Source organism: Cervus canadensis, chromosome 10 (assembly GCF_019320065.1).
Source record: "Cervus canadensis isolate Bull #8, Minnesota chromosome 10, ASM1932006v1, whole genome shotgun sequence".
Lineage (NCBI taxonomy): Eukaryota > Metazoa > Chordata > Mammalia > Artiodactyla > Cervidae > Cervus > Cervus canadensis.
Genome location: NC_057395.1, coordinates 17,822,452 through 17,850,073, shown reverse-complemented (window position 1 = coordinate 17,850,073; position 27,622 = coordinate 17,822,452). Strand labels below are relative to the sequence as shown.

Genomic DNA, 27,622 nt, shown 5'->3' with positions numbered 1-27,622 from the left:
GGCATATCAGAGAATCAAGGAGCTGAGGCAACAGGGGCAATTAACCATTGTTACTTGCAAGGCGATTTGAAACAGAATTGAAAAATCTCTCTCTCTCTCAGTCTTTTATGTAGTTTATTCTTGTTAAAACTACATAAAACTTTGCTCTTTCACCTGCCCCTGCCTTCCCAGATACCCTTGGTAGTATCAACATATAGCAATGGCATAGCAACTCAGGAGAATGAAACTCAGTTTTAGATACCTTCATAGGGATGGGAAATTCTATTATTTGTCACTTAAACTCAATTCTCAGCAGCTTGCTGATTTAAAATCAATGAGTATCAGTGAACTCCTAGAGGGCAGGGAGAGTGTGAATTAAATGAATGAACTATACATACATGATATTGTAACAGGCATCTGGGAATACAGAAGAAAGGGCAGTCATTCCTCTGCCTTCAAAGTGCTTACAACTTATGAAGAGTTCATTGAGGTAGTTACTGAAGTCTTACCCTGGGTAAGAATAATACGCATCTTGAATTATTTGTCTGGATAATAAGAACCTTACCTGGTATGAGTAACGATGTCTGTCAAGGCACCGCCTTCTAGGAATTCCATGACCACCCAGAGCTCATCACTGACAAGGTAGCTGTTGTACATGTCAACCACGTTGTCATGGTGATAATCCCGCATTATCACAACCTGGGCAAAATGGAAAGACACCACTTGACTTGGGAAGGTGAAATTAAGCATTTTGTTTTCTTGTGACCACATCTGGGCTGTGAGTTTAATGATGGAGAAGTAATGATGGGGAGGGAGAGAGATTCAGAAGTCTATTACAGACGCAGGGACAGCACTGAGAGTCACCGGTGGGAATAGAGATCACGTTAGCAAAGTCAGAGAAAACAGCAGGTCAGTGAGACTTGGGGAGAATCAAGAATAAAGACAGGCAGAACCACAGAAGGGTCTCCATTCACAAGACTGAGGTTAGTTGACTATTTTGGGGGATGTGATCAGATTTCTCATGGGTTGCTCTTAAAACCCACTGTACATACTCTGCTGTTGGTTAACTGGGCAAAAGGATCACCAACGCAAAGTAACTGAGTCTCATAAGTGAATGAAATGAACAGTTATTAGGGTATGGGCCACATGAGACCAATTTAACTTCTTGGGAGGTCTGTATTGAGTCTAAAAGAGTTTGGGCTGAATACAAAGGATAAGTCTTGAAGGTAAAAACATTATGATTTAAGCATAAAAAGGTCAGCTTGTGTCTGCTTGCTAGAGAGAGCATCCAGGAGTTGCTGTCCTGTGGCTGCTTGTGGGGACACTTTCAGAATCAGTATTGAATAATAAATTATACAGTTATTATTTAAGTTCACCTGCCCCGTCTGTTCTGGCATTGTAATTTGGAAATAAGTTCTAGAAATCGGGAGCTGTGGATCGGAAAGAAGCTGAACCCCACTTACCTGGTGCTGTCTGTGAGGTGTGGAGGGTGGAAAAGAAATGAATACCTATGGGAGGTAGAATGCATGGAGCTTCTGGTGGCTTCACATGAACCCCCACAGAAGAAGGTTCAAAATCACAGCTGAGTGCATGGTCACAGCCGTATGAACCTGCTGTCTGACCGGGGTTAGTCCTGTAAACTGAGACCAGGTGTCCTTGCTGCTAAAATGGAGATAACATCTTTCTGTCACCTGACCAATGCTTAGCACAGAGGGTGACCCACAGGAGGAACTTCATAAAGAGGCAGCCACTGAGGCACAGAAAAAGGGATGCTGTTTTTATATTTACATTTTCAGCATCCTCTAATGTCATAAAACGTACATGCGCTATTTCTAAAATGGGAAAGAAAAGTTACAGAGGACAGAAAGATTGACCCAAACACCCCATCTACCTCATTGAAAAGCAGCTCTCGCCTCTGTTGCTTCCGGAGGTCCATTTTCTTCACTGCGACTTGTTTTCCAGTGTGTTTCTCCGTGGCGATGCACACAATGCCGGTCGACCCCTCCCCAATTTTGATAAAGTTGTCCAAGTATTCCCTGGGGTCTCCTGGGCTGACCACCAGCTGCAAGGCAGCCCGGAACTGTTCGTGGGACACCCTGGAGGGTTGCTGGTCTGAGGAGGAGCCCCAGCTGGGTGGGGGGTAGGTGCTAGATGAGATGCTGAGAGAGCTCAGGTAAGAAGCTGTGGAGATGTACTGTGAGCTGGTCTGCAGGGACGGGTGGTGGTACAGGGTGGCTTTGTGGTACCCGGATGGGTACTGGTGGCTGCTTGAGGAATAGCCTGCTTTGCTCTGACTCTGAGGTAGTTTGCTGGGACCCCTGGGGTAGGTGTCGGACCCTGACAGCGGTGGGCTGAGGACCATCTGTGCTCGATCATAGTCCACCTGGAAAGACAGACACAGACAGAGAAACTCACAGGCTCTACCTGAACGTCACAGTCAGCACACCGCTGGACCAAATGATGAGCACCACTTCTCACAACCTGTTCGGGGGAAGGCTTACCTCGCGAAGTCCTGGATGTCTGCTCCCACCCTTATCTGCCCTCCAACTTCCCCATCCAGCCTCTTTCTTCCTCATTCCCTATTAAAATCCTCAGAAGCAGACTCTGAGGCCTGCATTAGGATGCAAGTAGTAGGAGGTGATCCCTGGACTTATGAAGTGGGACAGGAATGGGGAAAAAGTCAATAAAGGGTGAATCATAAAGCATGGTGGTTAGTTTTAGGTGTCAACTTGGCTACACATGGAGCCCCTTTGCTTGTTCAAACACCAGTCTAGGTATCACTGTGGAGGCAATTTTCAGATGTGATTAACATTTAAATCAGTAGACCTTGAGTAGAACAGATTACCCTCCAAAATGTGGGTGGGCCATATCGAATCAGTTGAAGGTTTTAAGAGAAAAGATGGTGTTTACCCAAAGAGGAAGGGTTTTTGCACCTACACTGTCCTTGGGCTCGAATCTCTATCAATTCTTGCTGGAATTTCTAGCCCCCACAATTGCATGAGTCAGTTCCTTAAAACCTCTCCCTCTCTCTGTACGCATGCATGCACACACGTGCATACACTGTTGGTTCTGTTTCTCTGGTGAACTCTAACATACACAGCAAGATACCATTGATGTAACTGGAACCTAATCCCACTAGGCAAGTCTGAACCCTGGAAGACTATGTAGGACATGCACTTTAAAATTGTCCCATCTCAGAGCAGAGAGTTAAGGTATTCAGGTACCAAATCTGCTTACCATCAGCAACTTGGGATATGAATTCCCTGGCACTTTTGGCTTTCCGTGTCCTGAACTGAGCAGGCTCTGACAGTCAGGGGAAGGTCTAAGACCAGGATTTTTTAGCCTTGGTACCCATGATGTTCTGGGCCAGATAATTCTTTGATGTGGACGGCTGTCCTGCATATTGAAGGATATTTAGCAGCATCCCTGGATTCTACCCACTAGATGCTGTAGCAGCTTCTCCTCCCATTTATGGCCAACAAAAGTTTCGTAAGATGTTGTCAAATGTTCCCAGGATATGGACAAAATAACCCTTGATTAAGGACTACTATTTTAGACAAAGGAAAGCAGTGCTGGCAGATAGAAACAGTCAGTGGTGAAGGGATATGTCTGAGGCACCAACAGTACAAATGTATTGAGAGAAAACATATTTGCAGGGCTGTGTGTGTGTGAAAGAGAAATCTACTCAGCTCTCAGAAGGATTACAGCAGAGAACATTCTACTCTAATTGTGAAGAGTGGAGCGGATGGGGAGGACAGATAGGGCAGGGGTGGGGGAAGCCAGTGAGGGGTTTCTAAGATGGTAGAGGTAGGCTTCAGCAGCCACACTCTGGAAAAGACCAAGAAGGAGCTCTGGCCACCCCTGGAATGACTGAGGTCAAGGATGGTGAATATGCCATAGCACACTACCCTCACCTCCTTGCCCAAAGTAGGAAGTGTTAGTAGATCAATGCACTCCTTTGCACAAGATCCTGATAATAACAGTGTTGGGTAAATAGAAGGTGCTTGAAAAAGATTTGTTGATGGGACCTCAGCCTCTTTCTTAACACAGCATCCCAGGAAGTCTCTACTACTCTACTAGGATGTACATGGAATGACATCTTCATGCTCACCCTCATCTACCCCGAGGATCTAGATTTGCTCTAAATGATGGTTATTGGCTACCTGTGGCTATCTAATTAAAATCAATAGAAACCAAAGTTAAAAATTTCATTCTGCATTCACATTAGTCATATGTTAGGTATTTAATGAGTTGCCATATCCAACAGCACAGATAAGAGAATATTTCCACCATTGCAGACTATTCTACCGGATTGCACTGTTCTATATGAATTCACTGGTCCTGTGTGGTCCATTCATTCATTCATTTAGTGCTGTGCTTAATCGCTCAGTCATGTCCAACTCTTTGTGACCCCAAGGACTGTAGCCCGCCAAGCTCCTCTGTCCATTGGATTCTCCACGCAAGAATACTGGAGTGGGTTGCCATGCCCTCCTCCAGGGGATCTTCCCAACCCAGGGATCAAACCAAGGTCTCCCACATTGCAGGCAGATTCTTTACCATCTGAGCCACCAGGGAAGCCCCATTTATTTAGCACACGAATTAATATTTGAGCAACTATTAGCTGCTAGGCACCATCTCAGGCTTGGTGGGAAGGTCCAGCAATAATCGCAAGGGATGGTATTTCTGTCTTCCTGGAGTTTACTAGAGAAGAAGATGGAAGATAGACAAGAAAACCAATAACTATGCAGTATATGGTCTAGTAGCAATGGGTGATATGAAAAATAGAGCAGCGGAAGGGGGTTGAGAGTAACAAGATGCCCTCTTGGACGAGCTGGCCGAAGAGGGCTTTCTGAGAGGTGCCGCACGAGCAGAAGCCTGGCTGAAGTGAGGGAGCGAGCCCTGGACTGTGGGGAGGGGGGCAGCCCAGGCAGGGGCGCAGCATGCGCAGAGCTCTGAACACACACAGGCTTGAGGAGCAGGCGCCCGGGGAAGGCGGGCGCAGAAGGAGCGCCCAGGCAGATCCTGCGGACGCCCTGCAAGGACGCCGCAGGTTGCAACTCAGGGGGGCGTGGTGGGGTCCTGACTCTCTCGCCGCTGAAGGAGCAGCTCTGGTGGCAGGGATGCCCGTGAGCTTACTGCAGTCAGTGTGGGCAGAGACTAGGCTGGGCTCTCTACATGGCATGAGGAACGTGGGGTCCAGGGTCAAGTCTAAAGACAGAGCTGACAGGATTTGCTGACGGATGCGATTAGAATAGGAAGCAGAAGAATCAGAGGTAGTTCCCAGGATTTTGGCTGGAGAACAGGCCACTTAGTAATACAAGGAGCGCAAGGGAAGAAGCAGGATTGTGGGTGGTGAGTCAGCCTCTAAGACGGCTCCCAGGGATCCCTGCTTCCCGACAGGAATGTGCAGTCTTCTCCGCGGTATCAGGTGGATTTGTGTGGGGAAAAGAATATGGTGGAAGTGATAGCAAGTGCCCTCTGAGGTCAGTATGGACATCATGTCTTCTCCACATTCTCTCCTGTTGCTCTGGCTTTCTCTGGTTGCCATCTTGTGGGGACACTCAAATGTCTATGGCGAGGTCTTCCTGCCAAGAGCCAGCTGGAAACAGAAGCCTTCCGCCAACAGCGAAGCATGTCATCTCGGAAGTGAACCTCTGCCCCAGTCAAGCCTTCAGATGGCGGTAGCCAGGGATTCCTTATTACACACGAATAGGTAACTAACACATGGGGGAAACCCAGTCCCATCACGGCTGTGTGAAGTGTGAGACGGCTATTAATCATCCGCACAGAGATGTCGCTCAGGTGACTTAGGCATGCCTCCAGTCCAGGGAAGAGGTGAGGCTGACGACATGACCCTGAGAGCTGTCAATATTTAGCTGGCATTAAAAGCCATGGCATAGAATGTGTAAGAGAAAGTTCAAGGACTCCAGCATGTGGAGTCCAGAAAGAGAAGGAGGAAGCGGCGTAAGAGCCGCGGAGGAGGGGCCAGATGGTCAGGAAAGGCACGAAGGGCCTAGGGTGTCCTGAGGCCCGGGACAGTGTTTCAGGAAGGAAGGAGTGGGGCGCCGCCGCATGCCACAGAGAAGTGAAGCAGGGTGCAGCAGGGCGCCTGCCGCACCTGGCCACGTCATCGGACACAGGCGCGCTCAGAGGCACTGGCCCGCACACCGCGTGGCCAGGGCCACCCCCCCAAGTCAGGGAACAGGTCTGCACACAGGGGGCCCCTGACAGGTGCCGCCGCGGTCCTATTCTAGGTTACACACGGCCCTCTGGCTCCAGATCACACTGCCCGCCTCCTGCCCTGCTGCACTCGGGAGCCTCGCACCAGCTGGGTCTGGGTGCTGTGCCGTCTGAGCCCTGGCCTGCTTGCAGAGCGGAGAGAAAGTATCTAAGGATGTATTGAAAACTGAGTTTTGATTCTGGTAACTTGAGTCAAAACACTTAGTAAAGTCAGGGTCATCATATCTCTCTCCGAGGGTTTTTATGAGGTTTAAGGTAAGCCTAAGGGCCCCCTAGAGCAGCCTACTGTTTAAGAAAAGGCTCTGGATGCAAAGCCTTTTTTAGCCATTTACAAGTTGTGTGACATTGGGCAAGTTATTTAGACTCCTGTGCTTCAGTTTCTCATCTTAAAGATGGGAGTAATAATAATAATACCTACAGAATAATAATGGTACTTGCCTAATAATAATAATAATACCTACCTCCTTTGGTCACTGCAAATGCTAAGGAGTTGAATACAAATTAAAGAATTTGAATGGAGATTATTCCATATAATCTATTAATTCATTCTAGGTAGTGTTATATAAATTGCTTAGCAAAATAGAGGGAATGTAAAAGAAAATAATAAATAATAACTACAATGATAATAAAACTAGTGAGCATTTATTGAATACTTACAATGTACTTGTATATATACTCCTATCACACACATCTTCTAAAACAAAGTGGCTCACTATAATATAGCAAACATCATTGAAATACTATATTTGAGATCAAGTTGGTTTTTGTCTAAGGCCCTGGATTTGTGCCATACACAAAACAAAACTGGTATGTGCTAGGGTTAGGGGATGACAAATGCCACTGTAAATTAAATAATTAAATTCTTCCTGCAAATTAAGCTCAGATTAGCAAAGTCCAGGCTAGTTACAAGGCTGTCATGTGAGGGGAAGCTGGATCTATGACTTTCACTCTTGAAAGTGTGTCCTGGGAGCCATCACATGCCATTATCTCCTGCTGTCTTTATGACAGTATTTCCTCCTGTACTTTGAAACAGGATTCGTTCTCCACAAGCAGGTATAACTGATCTCTGAAGAAATGTTGGAAGTGAAAGGTGTCTCTGGTGGGAATCACACTCCTCCACTGTGCTTCCTTATCAGACTCCTCGTCACGACTGTCACGTGACATTAAGAAAACACCACGTGATTCTGAGCTTACATTTAGTTTTGTGGATGGTGTTAGAGAATGCTCTAATTTCATTCTTTGCCATGTAGCTGTCCAGTTTTCCCAGCACCATTTATGAAAGAGACTATCTTTTCTCCATTGTGTATTCTTACCTCCTTTTGTCTTGCAAATCAACCATACTCCAATATAGAATAAAAATTAAATTTTAAAAAACTAAATAATTAAATACCAAAAAAGAAAAGAAAAGGATGCTTGTCTGCACAAATGGGAGGATTTCCAGTTAGATAGAATGCAGAGTTCTTCACCGTGAGCTAAAGGTCTTTGAAATTAGGTCTTAGAGATAAAACAGTGCCACTGTCTTTCATGGCTGCTAGAAGGAGGTGCAGACTCTTAAAAAAGCAATGGATGAGGCACAAATGCCATCACAAGAGACAGGTTTTGGTACCAGGCTCAAGGGATATGGGTCAAAGGACAATGGACGTTTGGCTACTGGGAGAGAATGCGTGGTCCTCCCTCCATGCTCCGTCCACTCAAAGAGATGATGGTGGACAAACAGCTGGCTACGTAAAGGAGAATTCATAAGCAACCTGTTCTATTGACTGTGTTGCTGAACCACGGTCCCCAGGTGATCTTCATGACCCAAGGGTTCCATGATGGTGACTGTCGCTGGCTCAAACACTGTGGCTAGCCTCATGATTTTTCACTCTAACAGACAAGCAGAAGGTAGTTAATCCCACTGTATGGTTGATAAAACTAAAGCTCTGGGAGGCAAAACTCTCCCCAAGCAATCCAAGGTCAAGTGGCCCAAACCATAATCTACCATCTGATTCTTTGGTTCAAGCCAGGTCACCCCCAGGGGGACAGTGTCCATGTCCCAGCTGATGGGCAAACTGGCACCACGGCCTGGTTTACTGCCTGCCCTGGCAATTCTTATATTAGTTGTCACCTCTACAAACCAAGGCTTAATGTTCTTTTTTTCATAAAAGTAGGAATGTTTTACTGGGAGCCGAAGTTGGGTCCCTTCCTTTAACCAACTGCTTTGTTAGAAGCGTGTCCCGCAGGAGTAACACACTGATGTTAATAATGATTCCTGACATTTGCTGAGTGCTTTCTATGTGCCAGGGACTATTTTAAGCATTTTATATATGAGCCTGCATTTAAATCCCAAGTAACACAATGAAATAAAGTCCTGAAACGGTTCCATTTTACAGATAAGGAAGCTGAGACACCATGGGTTTAAGTAGGTCATGGAAAAGTCTCATAGCTCCTAAGAGTCGAGCTGGGATTCAAATCCAGACAGTATCACCTTAGAATTTGTGATAGCTTCTCAGAGATATCCTTCAACAATAAAAAGATAGCCAGGGTCAGGACTGAGGTGGACACAGTATACAGTGATAGCTACAGAGCTGAACCTGGTTGGGTGCTTCACTAGGGGCCCAGATGTCTAAGAAGCCTGGGGCAGAATGCAAGAACTCGGCCAGAAAATGATGGATGATAATACCTGGGGGAGGGGGATGGAAGAAAAATTAACTGTGTGTGTTTTAACAGTCTTGGCTTATATAAATCAGCTCAAAATATATTAGAAAGGGATAATCAATAGTTATAGCAAAATGAGTTGATCGTTACAGGAAAATGAGCACATTGCTTTCATTTTTCTGTGGTCATAGCCACAGAAAATTTTGTGTTCAGGCACAAGGCTCAAACTTTCTTCTAGGTGTTTATCTAAGCTCTCTTCTATAACAAGGTCTCCTGGCCTTTTACATGGCTCTTAAACTGTTACAATGATTTAATTGTCCTACTCTAGATAATCTTTCCCATCATACCTTATAATCATAAATGGGTAAAACAAAAATGATGAATTTGCCCATATATACTGTTTTGTACATACATACACACTTGTGCCTATAAGAAAGACTTTCAAAGGAGTAAAGCTTGAACTGGCAACTTTTTCTAAACCTGACTTACAAATATATTCTAGGGAAAGAAGGAGTCCATGTGAGCAGGCCTACAGTATCTTGAGATGAATGTAAGATTTTATCATTTAGTAAAACCACAATGGAGTGAAATTAGACTAGGGAAAGGTATAGATATTTAAAAAGAGAATCCAATGTGCTGCTCACCACCCTTGTCTCAAAACATCTATGCATCTAGTGTATGCTCTAAGACTTTACTGCAGTAAGCCCTTATTTCAAGGGCACAGGGGTGGGAAGGCAGAAGGCAGGAGAGAAAGCAGTGAGGGGCCACCAGAAAGCTTGCCCCTGCTTCTCTGAAGAAAACACTCCAGTGACTTTGTGGAGAAGTAGCTTCATACAAATAAGACCGTGGTCTACATACACTGAAGGTGGGTTTCTATACGGCAAGGTGTAGCAATAATAGAGAAGACCAGATCGATTTGTAAATTATCACCTAGGCTGATGTCACCAGACTGACAAACTGCTTAGCTGAGGTCACAGGACGACTAACTGTCACTAAAAATCAGACACATTCTGAAAAGGAACTCTCGCCACAGGAATCTTTAAAAATACTGAAAACAAATACAGAAAATGTTTCAGTTTCCTTCCTTTTTTAAATGGTTAATAACATATTCATTTTTTAGTTTCCCGATGACTTTCAGAATTCCATATAAATTAAATCTTGCTTTTTCATGTCTTTATTCAAACCCCGTCAAGAATGAAGAAAGGCCACACACAAAAAAGCAGTATTATATGGGAATAAATAATTCTCAGTTAACAACTCAGCCAGACTACCCTTGCACAATGAGCACAACATCTTCAAGGATAGGATCAGACACAGGCTTGTGATGTATCAAAATTATAAATAATTATAGAAATGAATTCATTTAATCAATCAATTTCACCAGTGGTGTGCCGGGGTGGACAGGACATAAAACTCCACACAGCTATCAATTGCTCTGATTACAGCTGGCTGTCAGCCAGAATTCCTCTGATCCATGTTAGTTAAATGCACATTAATCTGAATTTGGCAGTGTAATCAAGGACCTAACTGAACTGTGAAATTGAATTCTGCAGTGGAACATCATTTGGCCGTTTTATGCCAAGGCTGGGGAAAAAAGGCTCAGTGGGAGGAGGAAGAGAGAAAGAAAAGAAAGAAAAAACTCCTGCGGCAGCATCTATTTGTCATCGTGGCCTTCCACGCCAGTGACAGGCAGGCTGCAGCTAGATTGTGCTGGATGGGCGTGTGTGTGTGTGCGCACGCACACGTGTGTGCATGGTATAAGTCTGCACCCACATAATGGGGACTGCAGAAGCTTCCATGAAGGATGGAGTCTCTCTCTCCACGCCCTGCAGTTATAGGGAATGCGGAGGCAGCCGTTTCCAGTGCCTGAGTGTGATGCTTTAATACACCTTTTCAAAGTACAACAAAGCAAAGAGACTGCTCATGCCTGGAATGAAAAAAGCCAGACTGTGTGCTGCTTGTTCTCCATAAATCAAATGCAGGATAAGACTGAATCATAGGGCTCTAAGTAAGAAAAGGACATCTTACACTGTCCTTACTTGACTCAAAGGGAAGTGTAACAGGACCAGGCTTGGCTTGGGAAAAGGAACACATTTGCTCATAAGGACCTGGGAGAGAATCTGGAGCTGATTTTCTCTGCAGGGACATTTTAGAGACGGATAAGTAGGGGAAGGGGATTCACTAAATCCCGAGATCTGCATCCCTTGGTTATGCTCTGCAACCCCAGGTCTTCCTGCTGTGGGGCAGAGCTGCTGCTAATGGGGCCTGCTGGGCTCCTGTGTCTCCGTCCTTGACTTTCCAACCTCTCCTTCTCCCACCACGGGGGCTGCTGACACCAATGCTCTTACTACAGGATGGTGGGGAGTTTTTCCACCTCCAGTGGCATTTTAATAAACAGTAGCTACTGTTCCCACAGCTTGAGGCAGGACCTTGACACGTGCTGAGCCACGGTCACTTTCCTCTGAACTACTTATGTTCATTTACAAAACGGAGTGGCCCTATTTCAGACCCTATGACACTGGCCGGATGATACAGAGATACAGCACACACTTTGAGCTGGCATTCAATTTTGGTGAGCTGGCACATACATCACAGCAGGGAGCAGGGGTCACGAGCTGAACCCCCTAGGACCTCAGGGATCAAGGTGTCTCCTTAAGATCCTTGTTCAGGGAACTTGGGAAGTAGGTGCAGTTCTGGACTGTCAGACACTTGCTGGGTTTCCAAACTGCATGTAGCAGAAAGTTGCTCACCATATTTAACTTTTTTCCAGGAAAATCTCCCATCTGTGATGCTGGATACCCATCTAGGCATGTAGGAACTTACACGTTATGACACGAAGTTTGAAGAGTCATGCATTTCCCTGCTTGCCTTTCCCATGCATCCACAAAATGGATGGTAAATACACACAGAGAGTCTGACAAGTGGCCCATGACCTGTACAAAGAGGCAAACCTTGAGTTACGTGAAGAAGTGAATCGCTCTCCGATCAGCAGGCTGTTCCCCCACCTTGGAGTCAGTATATCCAATTAACCCCCCACAGTGGCTGCTGCAGACTCTGCAGATGCATCCTGTATTTGAGAGAAGATTACCCCACCTGTGCCCTGTCGCCAGCTGCAGGGATGTTGTGGGGTGGGGGGTGGGGCTGGACCCCTGGGGATTAGTTTGATGCTGAAGAACATGGTTCAAAAATGTCAGGGCCTCCGAGAGCACTGGGACAGACAATGCCAGGTTAGATTCATTTCGTTTTTAATTTGGTAATGGGAAAACCCACTTATAATGACCAAAATACAATTTACTTTGAACCCTAATAACATTCACGGGGAGATGAGTTCATTCATATGCAAAAGACGCCTCAAGTCTCCATCAGAAGGGACAGATGTCAGAGCTATTGCTCTGAGTCACCTCTTTGTATGTTTTATGAGCCTTAATGAACAGCCTACAGGAGCCCATGTGTAAAGGAAAAAGGTCTGCAGGCAGCACTCTCCGTTATTCTTTTAGGCGATTAAGCACTTCTTTCTTTCTCCCTCTCCCTCCCAGCCATTCCCCTTCTCAGATTGTTGGTGCAGCCTATCAGATTTCACCAGCCTTGTCATTTCATCACCCATGGGGCCCCTAAAGTGTCCCTGAAAAGTATTCTGCTGGGACCCTTAGGAGATCATGAGCTGCAGTTTTGTTCCTGGAGCCTTGGTTGAATCCGGGTATGCCCAGTATCGGAAAGAATGGTGAGTCATTAAACTTGATTCAGTAAGGCTGAGCACACTGGTTCAACTGCTCTTTCCTTCCAAGGAAAGCAAAGCGATAGCTGAGCAATGAACACTGGTGACTCCAGAAGGAGGGTCTGGGGAACCATGCCACGGTTTTTTCTCGCGTCCTCTATCTTCACTCAGAACTCCTTACGTCACTGTCTACCTGGGATGACATGGGCCTGGCATGGCTCACTTTGCTGCTCTATGCAGTGGGGATGGAGTGGGCAAGGTGGAAGGGTTGGTTGGCAAGGAGTCAACACAACTATCCATCTACAGTGATGATGGTGCTTGCTTTCATGCTGCTAAATTTTTGGTTCTCTCTTAGCATCTGGCTTTCATAGGAGGTCTGAGCATTTCACTTCCATTCTGGACACCAGAGAAAGAATTCAGGTGGCAGGATTGGGGTCCTCAGGCCAGCTCAGTCATGACCTAGAGCTTTGCATGACCTTGAGGAAGTCACACAACTACTCTGGCCTTCTGTGACCCAGATCTCTAAAGTAAGGACACTTGTAATTATGAAACTGCACAGAGCGACTGTGAGGGCAGAGTCAGATAGAACTTGTTACCATATTTTGAAAATGTGTGAAAGTTTATATCGATAGGATGCTCCTATGACTGGCACAAGAGATATAGTGACATGTTTTCCAACCAGAAACATTCCTGAGTATAAGGTCTGATACTGAGGATGTGACAAGTGCTAACTCCTTTACATTTATCAACCTTTCTCCAGCCACAGGACAAGCTGGAAGCAGGTACTGAGATGCCCTATTTGCAGATGAAGGGATTGAGGCACAGACAAGATCACACAGCTGGAGAGTGCTCGAATCTTGGGGATCTGACTCTAGAACGTGTGCTCTTCAATGTCTTCTGTAATGGGTGAGAAAATCTGAACTCTCTTCTACAAAATCCAATAAGACCATCACTCAGGGTTGAGGGAGTGCATATGAGAGACTCAGGGATCCCTACTCTTAATGCTTTACCTATAGATCACAGTCTGGTGACGCTAAGGAGCCTGTCAAAGGATTCCAGCCTACCAAGAACAGACAGAATAAAGTGCACTCCCATGCACCAAATCCGTCTGTGAGTCAGCATCCATTCCTTGTCAGCAAGGTGAGGGCTGCCTGCGGTGTGAGCATCTGGGCCTTGAGGGCTTATGTCCATTCCCCAAAGCCTTATGTACCTCATTTTTTTTTCTGTAGAAACAGGAACATCCTGGAATAGATAGACTTTGGAGTCAAATGGACTTAACTTTGGATCTTGGCTCAGCTGTTTGTCTCACATCCTTGGACATCTAGAAATATTAAGTCTCTTTGAGTCTCAGCTCCTTCACTGTAAAAAGGGAAATGATCTTGAATTCTTCAGGATTTGTCATGAGGACAAAATCAGGTCATGTTTGCAAAACGCTTAGCATAGCACCTGGCACACAGTTAACCCAGGCATCATATCACAACAGTCATCCTTCTAGAAGCTATACACACAGACTGATGTATGCAGAGGACACATATTAATAATTAGGCTACCGTAAGTATCAACTTATTTAACCTCATTCAACATCACAAGGCGTCTTTATGCCTATTTCATAGATAAAGAAGTAAAGGCACAGTTTAGCCTTTACTAAAGTGGTGACATCAAGACTCAAGCCAGGGAGTGTATCTTCCTGACCTACAGCCATGACTGCCGGAAAGCATTTGAGAAACGACAGTGAGGGGAAAAGAGTTCCCAGCTGGAGCTGCTTCTAGAGCAGCTCCCACGTGACACTGGGCTGTTTCTAGAGATATTTTGGTTGTTATAAGTGAGGGAGGGGTGCTATTGGCCTGTAGTGAGCAGACAACAAGGATGCTGCTAAATATCCTACAGTGCATGGGGGCACCCCCACAACAAACAGTTACCAGACCCCAAACGTCGGCAGTGTCCAGGCTGAGAAATCCTGCTATAGAGTAGAACAGGATGACACAACCCAACCCCCCACTGCTGCAGGTGTTGGAGGAGATTGTAAGAAGCCAAGTTAAGGCTTGGCACCCACAGAAGCTATTCCTGTGCCACTGGGGATGTGGCCAGTGTCTAGTGAGGGGCTGAGCCCAGAAATCTGGGTCCCAGCTCTCCTATGAGCAGGCTGACCAGGCTGTTTACTGAGCCTCTCAAAGCCCTGATGGGCTCATCTGTTCAAATGGGGCAAGAATTTACAGGACATGATGCTCAACAAGGCAACACATGGATCCGACACCCAGACAGTGCCTAGTGAGCTGGCAGAGTGGGGATGATGCTAGGGCCTTCTCAGCAGCTGGAGCCAGAGCAAGGGGTGGATGTCCCAGGCCAGCTCCAGACACCTGAGCCTGGTCCCTGGAGAGTGTCGGAATAAGTACAATCAAATGCATGGCAGGAGCTCCAGCCAGCTTCTCTCCCTCTAACGCAGGCTTGTCGACAGGGCAGGGTGGAAACAGTCTCTTCCACACTTTGGTAGTTCTGTAAGTCCTATATGGATTTGGTTTGACCTTATCTTCCTCTTAAGGATTCATCTGCTTAGCCCCAGCAGGAAAACCATTTAGAAGTAGAGAGATGGACGCCAGTGTCTACATATTCATAACAACCTTAATTCCTGTCACTCTAATGGGAAAATTAGGTAGGTAGATAACATTGCAGGATTTTTTTTTTAACTATAGGTTAACATGTGTAATTTTTGTTTTGTTTTTGTTTTTTTTGAATTTAAGCCAAAGTGTAAAACTGGTCTCTCTCTCTCTCTCTCTCTCTCACACACACACACACACACATACACACCCTCCTCATTTTTGCTGTATCTGGAAACCAAGTTTCATGCTTTCTCTCATTATTGTGAACATTACCCCCCAGTTTCTAGAATTTTCCATGAGGCAAAGTCAAATTATCCGAGTCATGATCACCATGTCTTCTCTCCACAGAAAATCCAAATGTGATTGGTAGATTTTCAAGAGTTTAGTTCTAAGGACACAAGCACCTAACTATTTTTAGAAAGATGCTATATATATATATTTTTCCATTTATTTTTATTAGTTGGAGGCTAATTACTTTATAATATTGTAGTAGTTTTTGCCATACATTGACATGAATCAGCCGTGGATTTACATGTAGTCCCCATCCCTATCCCCCCTCCCACCTCCCTCTCCACCTGATCCCTCTGGGTCTTCGTAGTGTACCAGGCCCGAGCACTTGTCTCATGCATCCAGCCTGGGCTGGTGATCTGTTTCACCCTAGATAATATACATGTTTCAATGCTGTTCTCTCGAAACATCCCATCCTTGCCTCCTCCCACAGAGTCCAAAAGTCTGTTCTGTATATCTGTGTCTCTTTTTCTGTTTTGCATATAGGGTTGTCGTTACCATCTTTCTAAATTCCATATAGATGCATTAGTATACTGTATTGGTCTTTATAGAAAGATGTTATATATATATTTTTTCTTTTTTTTTTTAGAAAGATGTTATATTTTTAAGCAAACATTTTAATTACTAGCAGGCCTCCCACCTCCTACCCTCCCACAAGACCTGCTCATGAATTTCTCATGGGTCTCCTACGAAACACGGAACAGCAGCTTGGAGTTCTGATTATACGAGATGAAAACGACTTGGTAGGAGTGTTATATGCTTTTTTCCTGAGCCATAATAGTCTCTGCATTGTTTCTGGGTTTGAGAAAACCAGATGTCAGGGCAGCTCTGCTCTGCCTTATGTTTGGGAGTCTGCAAGAAGAGGGCACGGTAAGGGTGGGGCAGTTGATGCCCTCCCTGCCTTGATCCTTCGCTCCATCCTCTCTCTATTCCTCCAGTTAACCTAACGTTCTGGTGGCCACCAGGACCTCTTGTGGGTTTTACTGGCAAATGCAGTTGAACCCCTAAAATTACATACGTCAATATAATGGGGAGAATGTTGAGTTGGGAGAAACTCCAGGCATGGATTCTTGTTCTTGTTTTGCAGCCAGCTATGAAGCCTTAAGTGTGCCATGTGACTTTCTGGACCGCAGTTTGCCCTTCTGTGAAATGAGTAGGCAGGGGATGTTGGTGGTTATATTAAATCTCAAATGCCTCAAGGGATTAGGCTAATGGGATAAGTGAGTGAAGTGTGCTAGGCAGAGCCTATCTTTTCTAATGGGGCAAGCCTTTACCTCTAAACAGTTCTGTTTCTAATTCTGTGTGGAAACGTGGGCCCAGGGACAACAAATGGTTCCACTTTTCACAAGAGAAACCTGAGACTCAAAAGCTGAGAATTCTAAGTGAAATATCTTGATTTTTCAGATGTTGAAAATGACGCCTGATGACTAAACATGTTAATGGGCCAAATACAGCTCCATGACTGAAAGATTAAAGCCTCGGAATACTGTTTTCTCAATGACAATGACCTGAAACAGCTCTCAACACAAGCATTCAAATATACTGCACAGACAAAATCATATTCAACCATGTATAGCCAAAACAATTCTGAGGAAAAAGAATACAACTGGAGGTGTCATATTTCCTCATTGCAAACTACATTACAAAGTTATAGTAATCAAAACAGGATGGTTTTTGGCATAAAACATACTTATATCAGTGGAACAGAATACACAGCCCAGAAATAAACCCCACAAATGTAGTCAATTATTGAAAAAGGAGCCAAGGATGTACAATGGGGAAAGGATAGTCTCTTCAATAAACAGCATTGGGAAAACTGGATAGCTGTGTGTAAAAGAATGAAACTGGACTCCTATCTTAAACCAATCATACACAAAGTTCAGCTCAAATGGATTAAAGACTTGAAACCATAAAGTTTCTAGAAGAAAGCTCTTTGACATTGTTCTTTGCAATGACTTTTCTAGATGACACTAAAAGCAAAGGCAACAAAAGCAAAATTAAACAAGTAGGACTCAATTAGACTAAAAAATTTCTGCTGAGCAAAGAAGGGCTTCCCTGATAGCTCAGTTGGTAAAGAATCTGCCTGCAATGCAGGAGACCCCAGTTCGATGCCTGGGTTGGGAGAAGGGAAAGGCTACCCACTCCGGTATTCTGGCCTGGAGAATTCCATGGAAAGCTGGAATTCTCTGTTCCATTGGTTTAAGATAGGGGTCCAGTTTCTTTGTATTCGTATTCTGTTATTCTGTTCCATTGGTTTAAGATAGGAGTCCAGTTTCATTCTTTTACACACAGCTGTCCAGTTTTCCCAACACTATTTATTGAGGAGACTACTCTTTCCCCACTGTACATTCTTGGCTCCTTTTTCAGTAATTGGCTACAAGTGTGTGGGGTTTATCTCTGGGTTGCGTATTCTGTTCCACTGGTCTAAGTGTGTTTTATGCCAAAACCATCCTGTTTTGATTACTATAACTTTGTGATGTAGTTTGCAATGAGGAAATGTGATACCTTCAGTTGTACAGTAAAAATACCACCAAAAAAAATGAAAAAGTAACCTACAGAACAGGAGAAAATATTTTCAAATCTCATATTTGATAAGGAGTTAATATCAAGTATACTTGGAACTCATAGCAAGAAATTCAATAGCAAAAATACCATATTACCATATACCTTAATTTTAAAATGGGCAAAGGACTTGAATAGACAGTTTTCTGAAGAAACATGCAAATGGCCAACAGGTATATAAAAAGGTGCTCAACATCACTAATCATCAGGAGAATGCAAATTAAAAGCACAATATGATACTACCTCAACCTGTTAGGATAGTTATTATTAAAGAGGTGTGTGTGCTAAGTCGTTTCAGTCGTGTCCAACTCTTTGTGACCCTATGGACTGTAGCCCACCAGGCTCCTCTGTCCAAGGGAGTCTCCAGGCAAGAATACTGGAGTGGGTTGCCATTTCTTTCTCCGGGGGAATCTTCCTGACCCAGGGATCGAATCTGCCTCTCTTTATGTCGCCTGCATTGGCAGGAGAGTTCTTTGCCACTAGCACCACTGACGAGGATGTGGAGAAAGGAGAACTCTTGTGTACTGTTGGTGGACATTTGCACTGGTACAGTCACAATGGAAAACAGTGAGCAAGTGTACAAAAAATTAAAAGTAGAACTACTACGTGATACAGCAATCCTACTTCCAGGTATATATCCAAAGGAAACAAAATCATTATCTGGAAAAGATATCTGTACTCCCATGCCCGTTGCCACATTATTAGCATAGACAACAATCTATGTGTCCATCGACAAATGAATGGATCAAGAAAATATGATTCAAAGAAATGTATATAAAAAGGAATATTCTTCAGCCTTACAGGAGAAGGAAATCTTGAACCTTGTCATCTGCAATAACATGGAAGAAACTGAAGGGCATTATGCTAAGTGAAATAAGCCATACGGAGAATGGCAACCACTGCAAATGTTATCATTTATATGTGGGATTTTAGAAAACAAAGGAAGAAGTCAAACTCATGGAAACAGAGAACAGAAAAGTAATTGCCAGGGTCTAGGAGGTGGAGAAAAGGAAGTTGGTTAAAGGATACAAACTTTCAGCTCTAAGGTCTGAGGATGGATTGTATCACATGGTGATTGTAGTTGATAGTACTGTATTGTAGAATTGAAATCTGCTAAAAGAGTAGAAACGAAATTTCTCATACATAAGCAAAAGGTAAATATGTGAGGTGATGAATGTCTTAACTCAGCGAGGGAAATCCCTTCACAGTGTATATGTAGGTCAGATCATCATCTTGTACACTTCAAATACCTTAAAATTTTGTCAATTATAAACTTGGTAAAGCTGAAAGAAATCACATTATTTATTCCTAAAGTAAGCACTGATGTTCACAAACTGGAGAATGTAACTGGATTCAGCTACAGAATGTGTTAATTTGCTTAGTTCATTCTACAACTGTGATTCTCTATAACCTTGGGCTGGGTGATGTGCACAGGAAACTACATAAATGACCTCATGCATCAAGACACGTGCATACGGCTTCCCAGAGCTTTTGCCCTTTGGTTAGTTAGACAGACCTCTTTCCAACCATTGCCCTGGGGAGAACATTGCAAAAGGCAGTCATGATACCTTCATCATGGGAGTTCAATAAATAACAGTGAGATGGAAAGCATTCTCAATATTTAAATTTTAATTGACAGTATATATTTCAGGTCTTTATTTCTTTAGGATATATTTTTAAATATATGGGGAACTAAAATATTAGTTATTTTGCTTTTTCTAAAGTATGGCTTAAGTCACTCTCAACATGTCCCTAACAGACTTCAACATCTTGGATTATGTTTATGAGAAATAATAAACAAAGAAAAATACGGGGCATTGATAATCAATCAGACGATGCAGGCAGCCCTGCCCTCCAAGATTCACTGTACAGCTCACCAAGCTGTTGAAGGGACAGTGTTGGGTTCCAAACGTCCATGATCATGCTTCTAGAAGCCAAGTCTCCCTCAACTGGTCTGAGACCTCTGTAATCTAAAGCTCACAGCCAAATGGCCCATCTTCATTTAGTTGTAGCTGGGAGGTAGCAAAAACATTTCTAAGTTAACTATGGGAAAATAAACTGCTGGCACACTTTCCAAGGTATTTTGCAAAGCCAGTAACTCCTCCAACAGTGGTTCCCAAACTTTGGGATATCATGGCCCAGCCACATTTCAAAGCAAATTTGCAACAGTTAACATTAAGAAAAAAATATTAAAACAGAAATTACAATAATGAAAACAAGATAAAAAGCACACCAAGGAAGGCCAAGCAACCAGATTCCGTCTATCATCCTAAAGTTGCACACACACACACAACGTGTCAACACTAAACTAGTAGAAAGAACATACTCTCAAGATACCGATAATCCCTTAAATTGAATACAATTAACTTTATTAAAAACTTACCACATTATCAGGACTTTTTTCCCCTTGTTGGCAGTTCTGGGTAACCTTTACCAGAGTGGAGGAACTACTGTATTACTCCCTCTAACAGTCTATAACTCTATACTCCTTAACACAAGACATAGGGGCGTACAAGCACATGACATTTATCACTAATATATCAAAATATCTTTAAAAATTTTTTTTCTTTTGCCTTTTAACCCAGAAAGCCTGTAGGAACTCCCCAGAGGATTTGATTTTAATGAATAAATGTGCCTTGTCCTAAATTCTCTGCCCTGGGTGGGGGGGTGGATGGAAACCAGGTGGAGTTTCGATACCGATTCTCACTTACAGACTAACCAGCGCTCTGGAATCCAGCTAAGAGGGTGGTGGGAGCACACCTCGCTAGGGCCCGCATGCTGGAGGAGGGAGGCCGTGAACGTTACCTTTGGAACGCACACTGCGGGCTCAGACAGGCGCGGGTACGTGTAGGAGCCATAGGAGTGTCCTTGGGGGTGGGTTTTAAATGCACTTTCTCCGAAGGGCATCATGGGCTCCTGGAGCCCGGAGCCTGACCGGGACCTCTGCCGCATGGCAGGCTGAGGGCTCGTCTGACAGAGGTACGATGACTTTGGCCTCCTGTCATAGTCATCCAGGCTGGGTCCCCATTCACTTTCGCTGTAGGCCAGGCTCTCCTTTGAGCACCCACTGGTCCCTGCAGTTCTAGAAGGTGTGAACTGGAACGGATAATCCAGAGGGGAGCTGCCCGAGGCTCTCTGGAAGCCCCACTTGAGGTCACTGTACTCGCTCGGTTTGCTCAGTGAGTCCAGGTGTGCATGATAGTCTGCAGGAAATCTGGCTCTGTCGGACTGCAGAGGCTTCATCTCAGGATAATAGGCCTCCCCATGTTGCATCTTCAATACGTGCCCATTTTGCCTGGCAGGGTGGCTGCCTTTGTAAAACGGGTCCAGATCATCTCCATAGAGACTCTTTTCTCTGTACTTTTCAGACGCATAGTCAGCAGTGCTGTCAGATTCGCTGGAATACTGCGAGAAGGTGAGAAAGCCGTTTTCCTCCCGATGGCCTGGACCCCGGCTGGAGGCTCCCTGGTCCGGGGTGGGCGGGCTTTCCTTCCTCAGGGAGTTGGAGCGGGTCACGGAGATGTTGTCAAAATCCTCCAGCAGGCCGTTGATGGAGGTCTCCTTGCAGGGTTTGTTTCCTCTAACGATTGTCTGGGAATAATAAAGGGAACACTGTTTAAAGAAAACAATTCACACTTTCAAGCTGATGGAAGAATCCTATCCTGATTCCATCCAGTTTAAACCACAGAGGAAAATAGGCCCCAGGAACATTTCATTAAAAAAGATAAAGAAAAAAAGGCTGTTGGTTGTTTGATTTCTTGACTGGTGAAATAAATATTAAACAATAGTCTCAAATTGCAAATTCTTCCTTACCTGTCTCAATAGAGATATCAAATATCAAAAAACCATTTAGAAGGCTATATATAGGGTGTCACTGTTTTATGTGCCAGCTCATTGCTTCTTCACTAAACCCTAGCTATCTAGCAATAAGCTGATGATTATAATTTTAAGTTCATAACTCTATGCTTATTCAAGGTATACTTACTAGCTTTTTACATTCATTATCCAGATTACTTCCAAAATTAAAACCACTGTTACTTAAACAGTAACATACTCAGAAAGAGGTGCACTTTTTTTTTACCTTTTTATGAAAGACATATAATAATTGAAGCTATCAGATTTCATAGAAGAGCAAACTTTCTAAGCTGTAAATAGGGAGTGGCACGAAGATTACTTGTATGATTTAATTTGTGATCAAATGTGATATAACTGTAATGGTATCTTGACCGTATGCGTATCATCAGTATCATCATTGCCAAACTTTGGATGGCTTGGTAATGATGTGGTTGTACCTGAACCTTAGTGACAAACTGCCAAGCCCAAATGTTCCCTTTAATGAACCTAAATAATACCAGAATGAATACCAGGAGCAGAAACAAATCAGAAACTACTTGCAAAACTAGTCAGCTGCACCTTGACAATGACAAGGTTTGCAGTAAAATATGACGAGGGTGGATAAAAGAACAGAGAACAAAGTGTGACTTCAGACTTCCAGGAATGCAAGAGAAAAATATCTTGTGGAGGAAGTAGCAAGGAATTCAAAGCCATCTCAGTTAGTACAAGAGATTTCAAATTGGAGGAAAAAGCCAAAGTCATCCTAGACCTTGTTTTATAGATCAGTGCTTCTGCAACTACCACAGTGAAAGACAAGTCTTTTTTTTCCCCCCTCAGTCAGTCCTAGACTAAAGACTTGGTCTTCACCTGTTCTTTTAAATAAATGTTTAAGTCTGGAATACTTTCAGATTAACAGAGAAGCTACAGAGGTCTCATATATGTCTCACCTGGTCCCAATGTTTTTTATTAATCACATGTTTTAAATTTAAACTTTTTATTTTATATTGGAGTATATGTGATCAGCAATGTTGTGTTGGTTTCAGGTGCATAGCAAAGTGCCCCAGCCATACATACAGATGTATCCATTCTCCACTGAAACCTCAGGGAAGTTGCTAGTGCCACTGTTAACATCTTGCATTACTGTTACCATAAACTGTTTAGCACAGTTTATGAAGATATCATTAGATTTTTTTTCTTAGTGTTTCAGAGCCCTATCCAGTCTACCTCACTACCTTTATTTGTCCTGTTTCCTTAGACATGAGATAATTCTCAGACTTTCCTCGATGACCTTGACAATTTTAATGAGTACTGGTCAGTTATTGTGCAGAATGTCCCTCAACTGGGTGTATATGGTATTTTTCTCATGTTTAAACTGGGGTTATTGGTTTACGGAAGGAAGATCACAGAGTAATATACCAATTTCATTACATCATATCCAGGATACACACCATCAGCATGGCTGTCGCTGATGACATTGACCTTGACCACCTGGCCACGGTAATAGTCGGCAAGTTTTCACGCTGTCAAGATTTGCTTTCCTCCTTCTCCCCCCGCCCACTGCACTCTTTGGAAGAAAGTCACTAAGTGCAGCCCATACTCAAGGGGTGTCCAGTCAAGATCTACCTTCCTGACGGGGTGTATCTACATAAAGTACTTGGAATTCTTTTGCATAGGACACTTGCCCACTTTCCCTATTTATTTATTTTCATTTTTATATCATTTATTTGAATCAGTAGGGATAGAATCATGAATATTTACTTGTTTTATACTTTGATAGAAAGTGAAGAGGAACTAAAGAGTTTTTTGACGAGGGTGAAAGAGAGGAGAGTATAAAAGCTGGCTTAAAACTCAACATTAAAAAAACTAAGATATAGCATCTGGTTCCATCACTTCATGGCAAATAGATGGGGGAAAAGTGGAAACAGTGACAGATTTTATTTTCTTGGGCTCCAAAATCACTGCGGATGGTGACTGCAACCATGAAATTAAAAGATGCTTGCTCCTTGGAAGGAAAGCTATGACAAACCTAGACAGTGTATTAAAAAGCAGAGACATCATTTTGCCAACAAAGGTCTGTATATAGTCAGAGCTATGGTTTTTTCAGTAGTCACAAACCAGATGTGAGAGCTGGACCATAAGAATGGCTGAGTGCCAAAGAATTGATGCTTTTGAACTGTGGTGCTGCAGATGACTCTTGAGAGTCCCTTGGACTTCAAGGAGATCAAACCAGTCAATCCTAAAGGAAATTAACCTTGAATACTCATTGGAAAGGCTGTTGTTGAAGATGAAGCTCCAATACTTTGGCCACCTGATGCAAAGAGCCAACTCATTGAATAAGACCCTGATGCTGGGAAAGACTGAAGGCAAAAGGAGAAGAGGGCAGCAGAGGATGAGATGGTTAGATAGCATCATTGACTCAATGGATATGAATTTGAGCAAACTCTGAGATAGTTAAGGACAGAGAAGCCTGGCATGCTGCAGTCCATGGGGTCTTAAAGAGTTGGACACAACTTAGCAACTGAACAATACTTTGGGTTATAATTCAATACAGGCATACTTCATTTTTATTGTGCTTCACTTCATTGTGCTTTGCAGATTTCTTTTTTTTTAACAAATTGAAGGTTTGTGGCAACTCTGCCTCAGGCAAGTCTACTGGTACCATTTTTCAAACAACATTTTCTCGTTTCTTGCCTTTGTGTTCCATTCTGGTAATTCTCGAAATATTTCAAACTATCCACCAGCAATCAAGATTATAATTCACTGATGGCTCAGATGATCATTAGCATTTTTCAGCAATAAAGTATTTTAAAATTAAAATACTTTTAGGCATAATTGTTTTTAGATATAATGCTATTGTACACTTAATAGACTACAGTAGAGCATACACATCATTTTTATATGCACTGGGAGATCAACAAATGTGTAGGTCTTGATTTACTGCAGTATTTGCTTTATCATCGTGGTCTGGAGTTGAACTTGGAATATCTCTGAAGGTTACCTGTACTTTGTTGCTTTGTTGTTTTATTTCAGCTTTGGTTATTAAGAGTTCTTTGAGACTGTCTGCTGTGTCCCTATGACAAGGCCCAATTGTTTTATTTTTTGATCATTTGCTTACTTTCTGGCACTCTGATAGTGCCAGAAAGTACCTTAAATACCCTAAGCTTGCCTTGTATTTTCTCTGTCCCTGGCCTAAAATCAGCTGTTTCCCCAAGGTGCCCTGGCTCCTGCTATTGGACGATCTTAGAACCCAGTGCCTGGCCGCTGGTGTGCACACTGCTACCGGCTGCCACTGCCTCCAAGCCCCTTCAGTGAATAGAGCCGTGAAACAGTCACATGTAAAGTGACCCATGCACACACACATATCTATAATTCTACCCATTCATCTCTATCTACAGTAAACTTAACACCAATTCAGATGGATGTCTCTAATTCTAATCTAGTACCATGTAGTTCATTCCAGCTTTCCCCCTTACTAGTTACTTCCCTGATGCCTCTGGAAATGTAGAGGATGATGGAGGATGTGAGGGATTAAAAAGCAGTTTTAAAACACACTGATACTGTCATTAAACAGACTGCCTTTGGGTGGACACAAATGTGCAAATAGAAAATGAATTTAGAATGTTTAAATACAACTCATCAGTGAAAGTAAGTTAAAAGGTGAGGGTTATAGAGTAAAGGAAAGATCAGAGAAATCCAACTAAAAATCTTGGAAAGTTTTCAGGAAGAGGAGAATTTATAAGCTAGATCTAGGAGAGAACAACACGTGTAAGCTCTCACTTACTGAGTGACTGAGGCACAGAGATGATCAGGAAGTGTTACAATGCTGCCATATTTAAGGCCATCAGGATACAGTATAATCACAGAAGAAATGTCCCCTGCTCAAATTTGCATCACAATCACTTGCCTTTGGAATTTATATCCAGAAAACATGTTGGTTCATCTTCAGTAAATTAATAAATGACTATATTGAGGGCTGGACTTGGAAATTCCCTACCAGGACACAGATATTTAGAAGAAGAAGAAGAAGAAGAAAAGCCTTCTCTGTATGATGTGACTCCTTTAGAATCAGAACATTATTGAACTCTTTCTTTGAAATTGCTGGGTCCTCAAATCTCCCTATTTCTCCACAAATACCCTTACAAGTTCACTAATGATTTGAATGGGCAGACTTGAAACTAACTCCAGTTCTGGAGAATACTGAAAGAAAAGAATGTAGTTGACAAAAAGAGGCATCTATCTTACTCATCCATCCAGCCATCCATCCACCTATCCACTCATCCTTCCATCTATCTGGAGAGTGATATCTGTAGATAGATATAATAGATACCTGTAATATCTATATCTATACTATCTGTAAAGATTTTTTTTTAAGTGACTAAGCAATAACATAAATTGGGATAGATTTTTCTCTCATTAATGTGCTATAAATATCTTACACTTGAAAAAGTAAAAACCAAACAATCAAAAACAACTATTTCACAGTTTTTTTTTTATTGCCTGGTATGTGTGGATTAGATTTCTGTGGGGATTAGAGGGTCACTGTTTCAGCATATAAATTAATCTATGACCTTAGAATTGGGAAGGTCACTGTTTCTGTGCATTTGTCATTGAATAGCCACAGTATGTTCAGTTTACATGGAAAATTATCACCTAAATCCAATAAACAGAATTCTTTGCATTTGTTAATATGGAAGAAGAAACATTAATATTGCTATGAGCTGAATGCTATTTAAAAGAAAAAATAAATACTATTCACTGAGTAAGAAATATTTTTTTAAAAACCAAGTAGCATGTATTTATTATCCCTGTTTTGAATCTTCGGCTCACAGGACTTCTCAGCCTTGTGATATTGGGCAAGTTACTTTACCTTATAACCTTTTAAGTCACAGTCTCTTAATTCATAAAATGGAAAGAATAAATCCTTGCCTCATAGGGTTAATGTGATGATTTAATGAAATAACATGTGTGGAGCAGTTGGCATGATTCCTGGCATACAGTAAGTACTAATAAAGGTAGTCACATCACTATTTTATGGGTAGAATTTACTTTTAAGTTAGGTTGATAGTAATTTAGGAAAAAAAGAAGCTGCAAACAACATAAAGAAGAAATAAATCTCTGCTTTGTATACCTGGATAAAAAGGATAATTGATGTAGTAGACTTTAAAAAACTACTAATTATGAATGTCTTGAATTTAAACAGTTGAACCTCAAATTAATACCAATTGTTATATATACACTAAATGGCTACTTCTGATTAGACCTAAAAAAACGGAATTCTTTCAAGTCAAGATTAGCACTTGTAGCTTTTTAAAAAATGTAATGGCTAGTTGCAAAAATTAGTAAAACTGGATTTTCAATATTTAACTGGGAGCTTAAGGGTGGTTTGTATTTCAGACCAGTGTTTCTCACACTTTAAGGTGCACTCAAATCACCAAAACCTGCATTAAGGAAGATTATGACTTAGTAGGTCTGAGGAGGGGTCTGAGACTCTGGATCTCAAATGCGCTGTCAGGGGAGGCCGCTGCTGGCCTGTAGCTCACCCTGTGAACTTGCAGTAGAGAAGAGCCAATCTGACTCCTTGCTGGTCTGTTACTTTAAGCCTCTGTGCTCTGTTGTTTGTGCTGAGTCATGCTGGCTCTGCACCTTCTGGAAAAGAATGCTGCCTGTAGCCAGAAATATACAGGATAACCCATTCTGGAGGCTCCGACCTTTAAAAGTATAGCACTCTTCTATTTATATAGAGATAAAAAGTTGCAGAACAGAGAATAAC

General features: G+C 42.9%; 1 protein-coding gene across 2 annotated transcripts in view; it reads right to left on the bottom strand.

The window, feature by feature from the left end:
- The window catches only part of PAK5 (p21 (RAC1) activated kinase 5), a 380,241-nt gene that overhangs the window by 20,652 nt on the left and 331,967 nt on the right, over positions 1-27,622 (bottom strand). For both annotated transcript variants that reach the window (XM_043480327.1, XM_043480325.1), the window contains 3 exons: positions 20,824-21,609; positions 1,871-2,362; positions 545-678 (listed from right to left, as the gene is read on the bottom strand). In XM_043480327.1, coding sequence (XP_043336262.1) covers positions 545-678; positions 1,871-2,362; positions 20,824-21,609 — 1,412 coding nt within the window. The remainder of the gene's footprint in view (positions 1-544; positions 679-1,870; positions 2,363-20,823; positions 21,610-27,622) is intronic.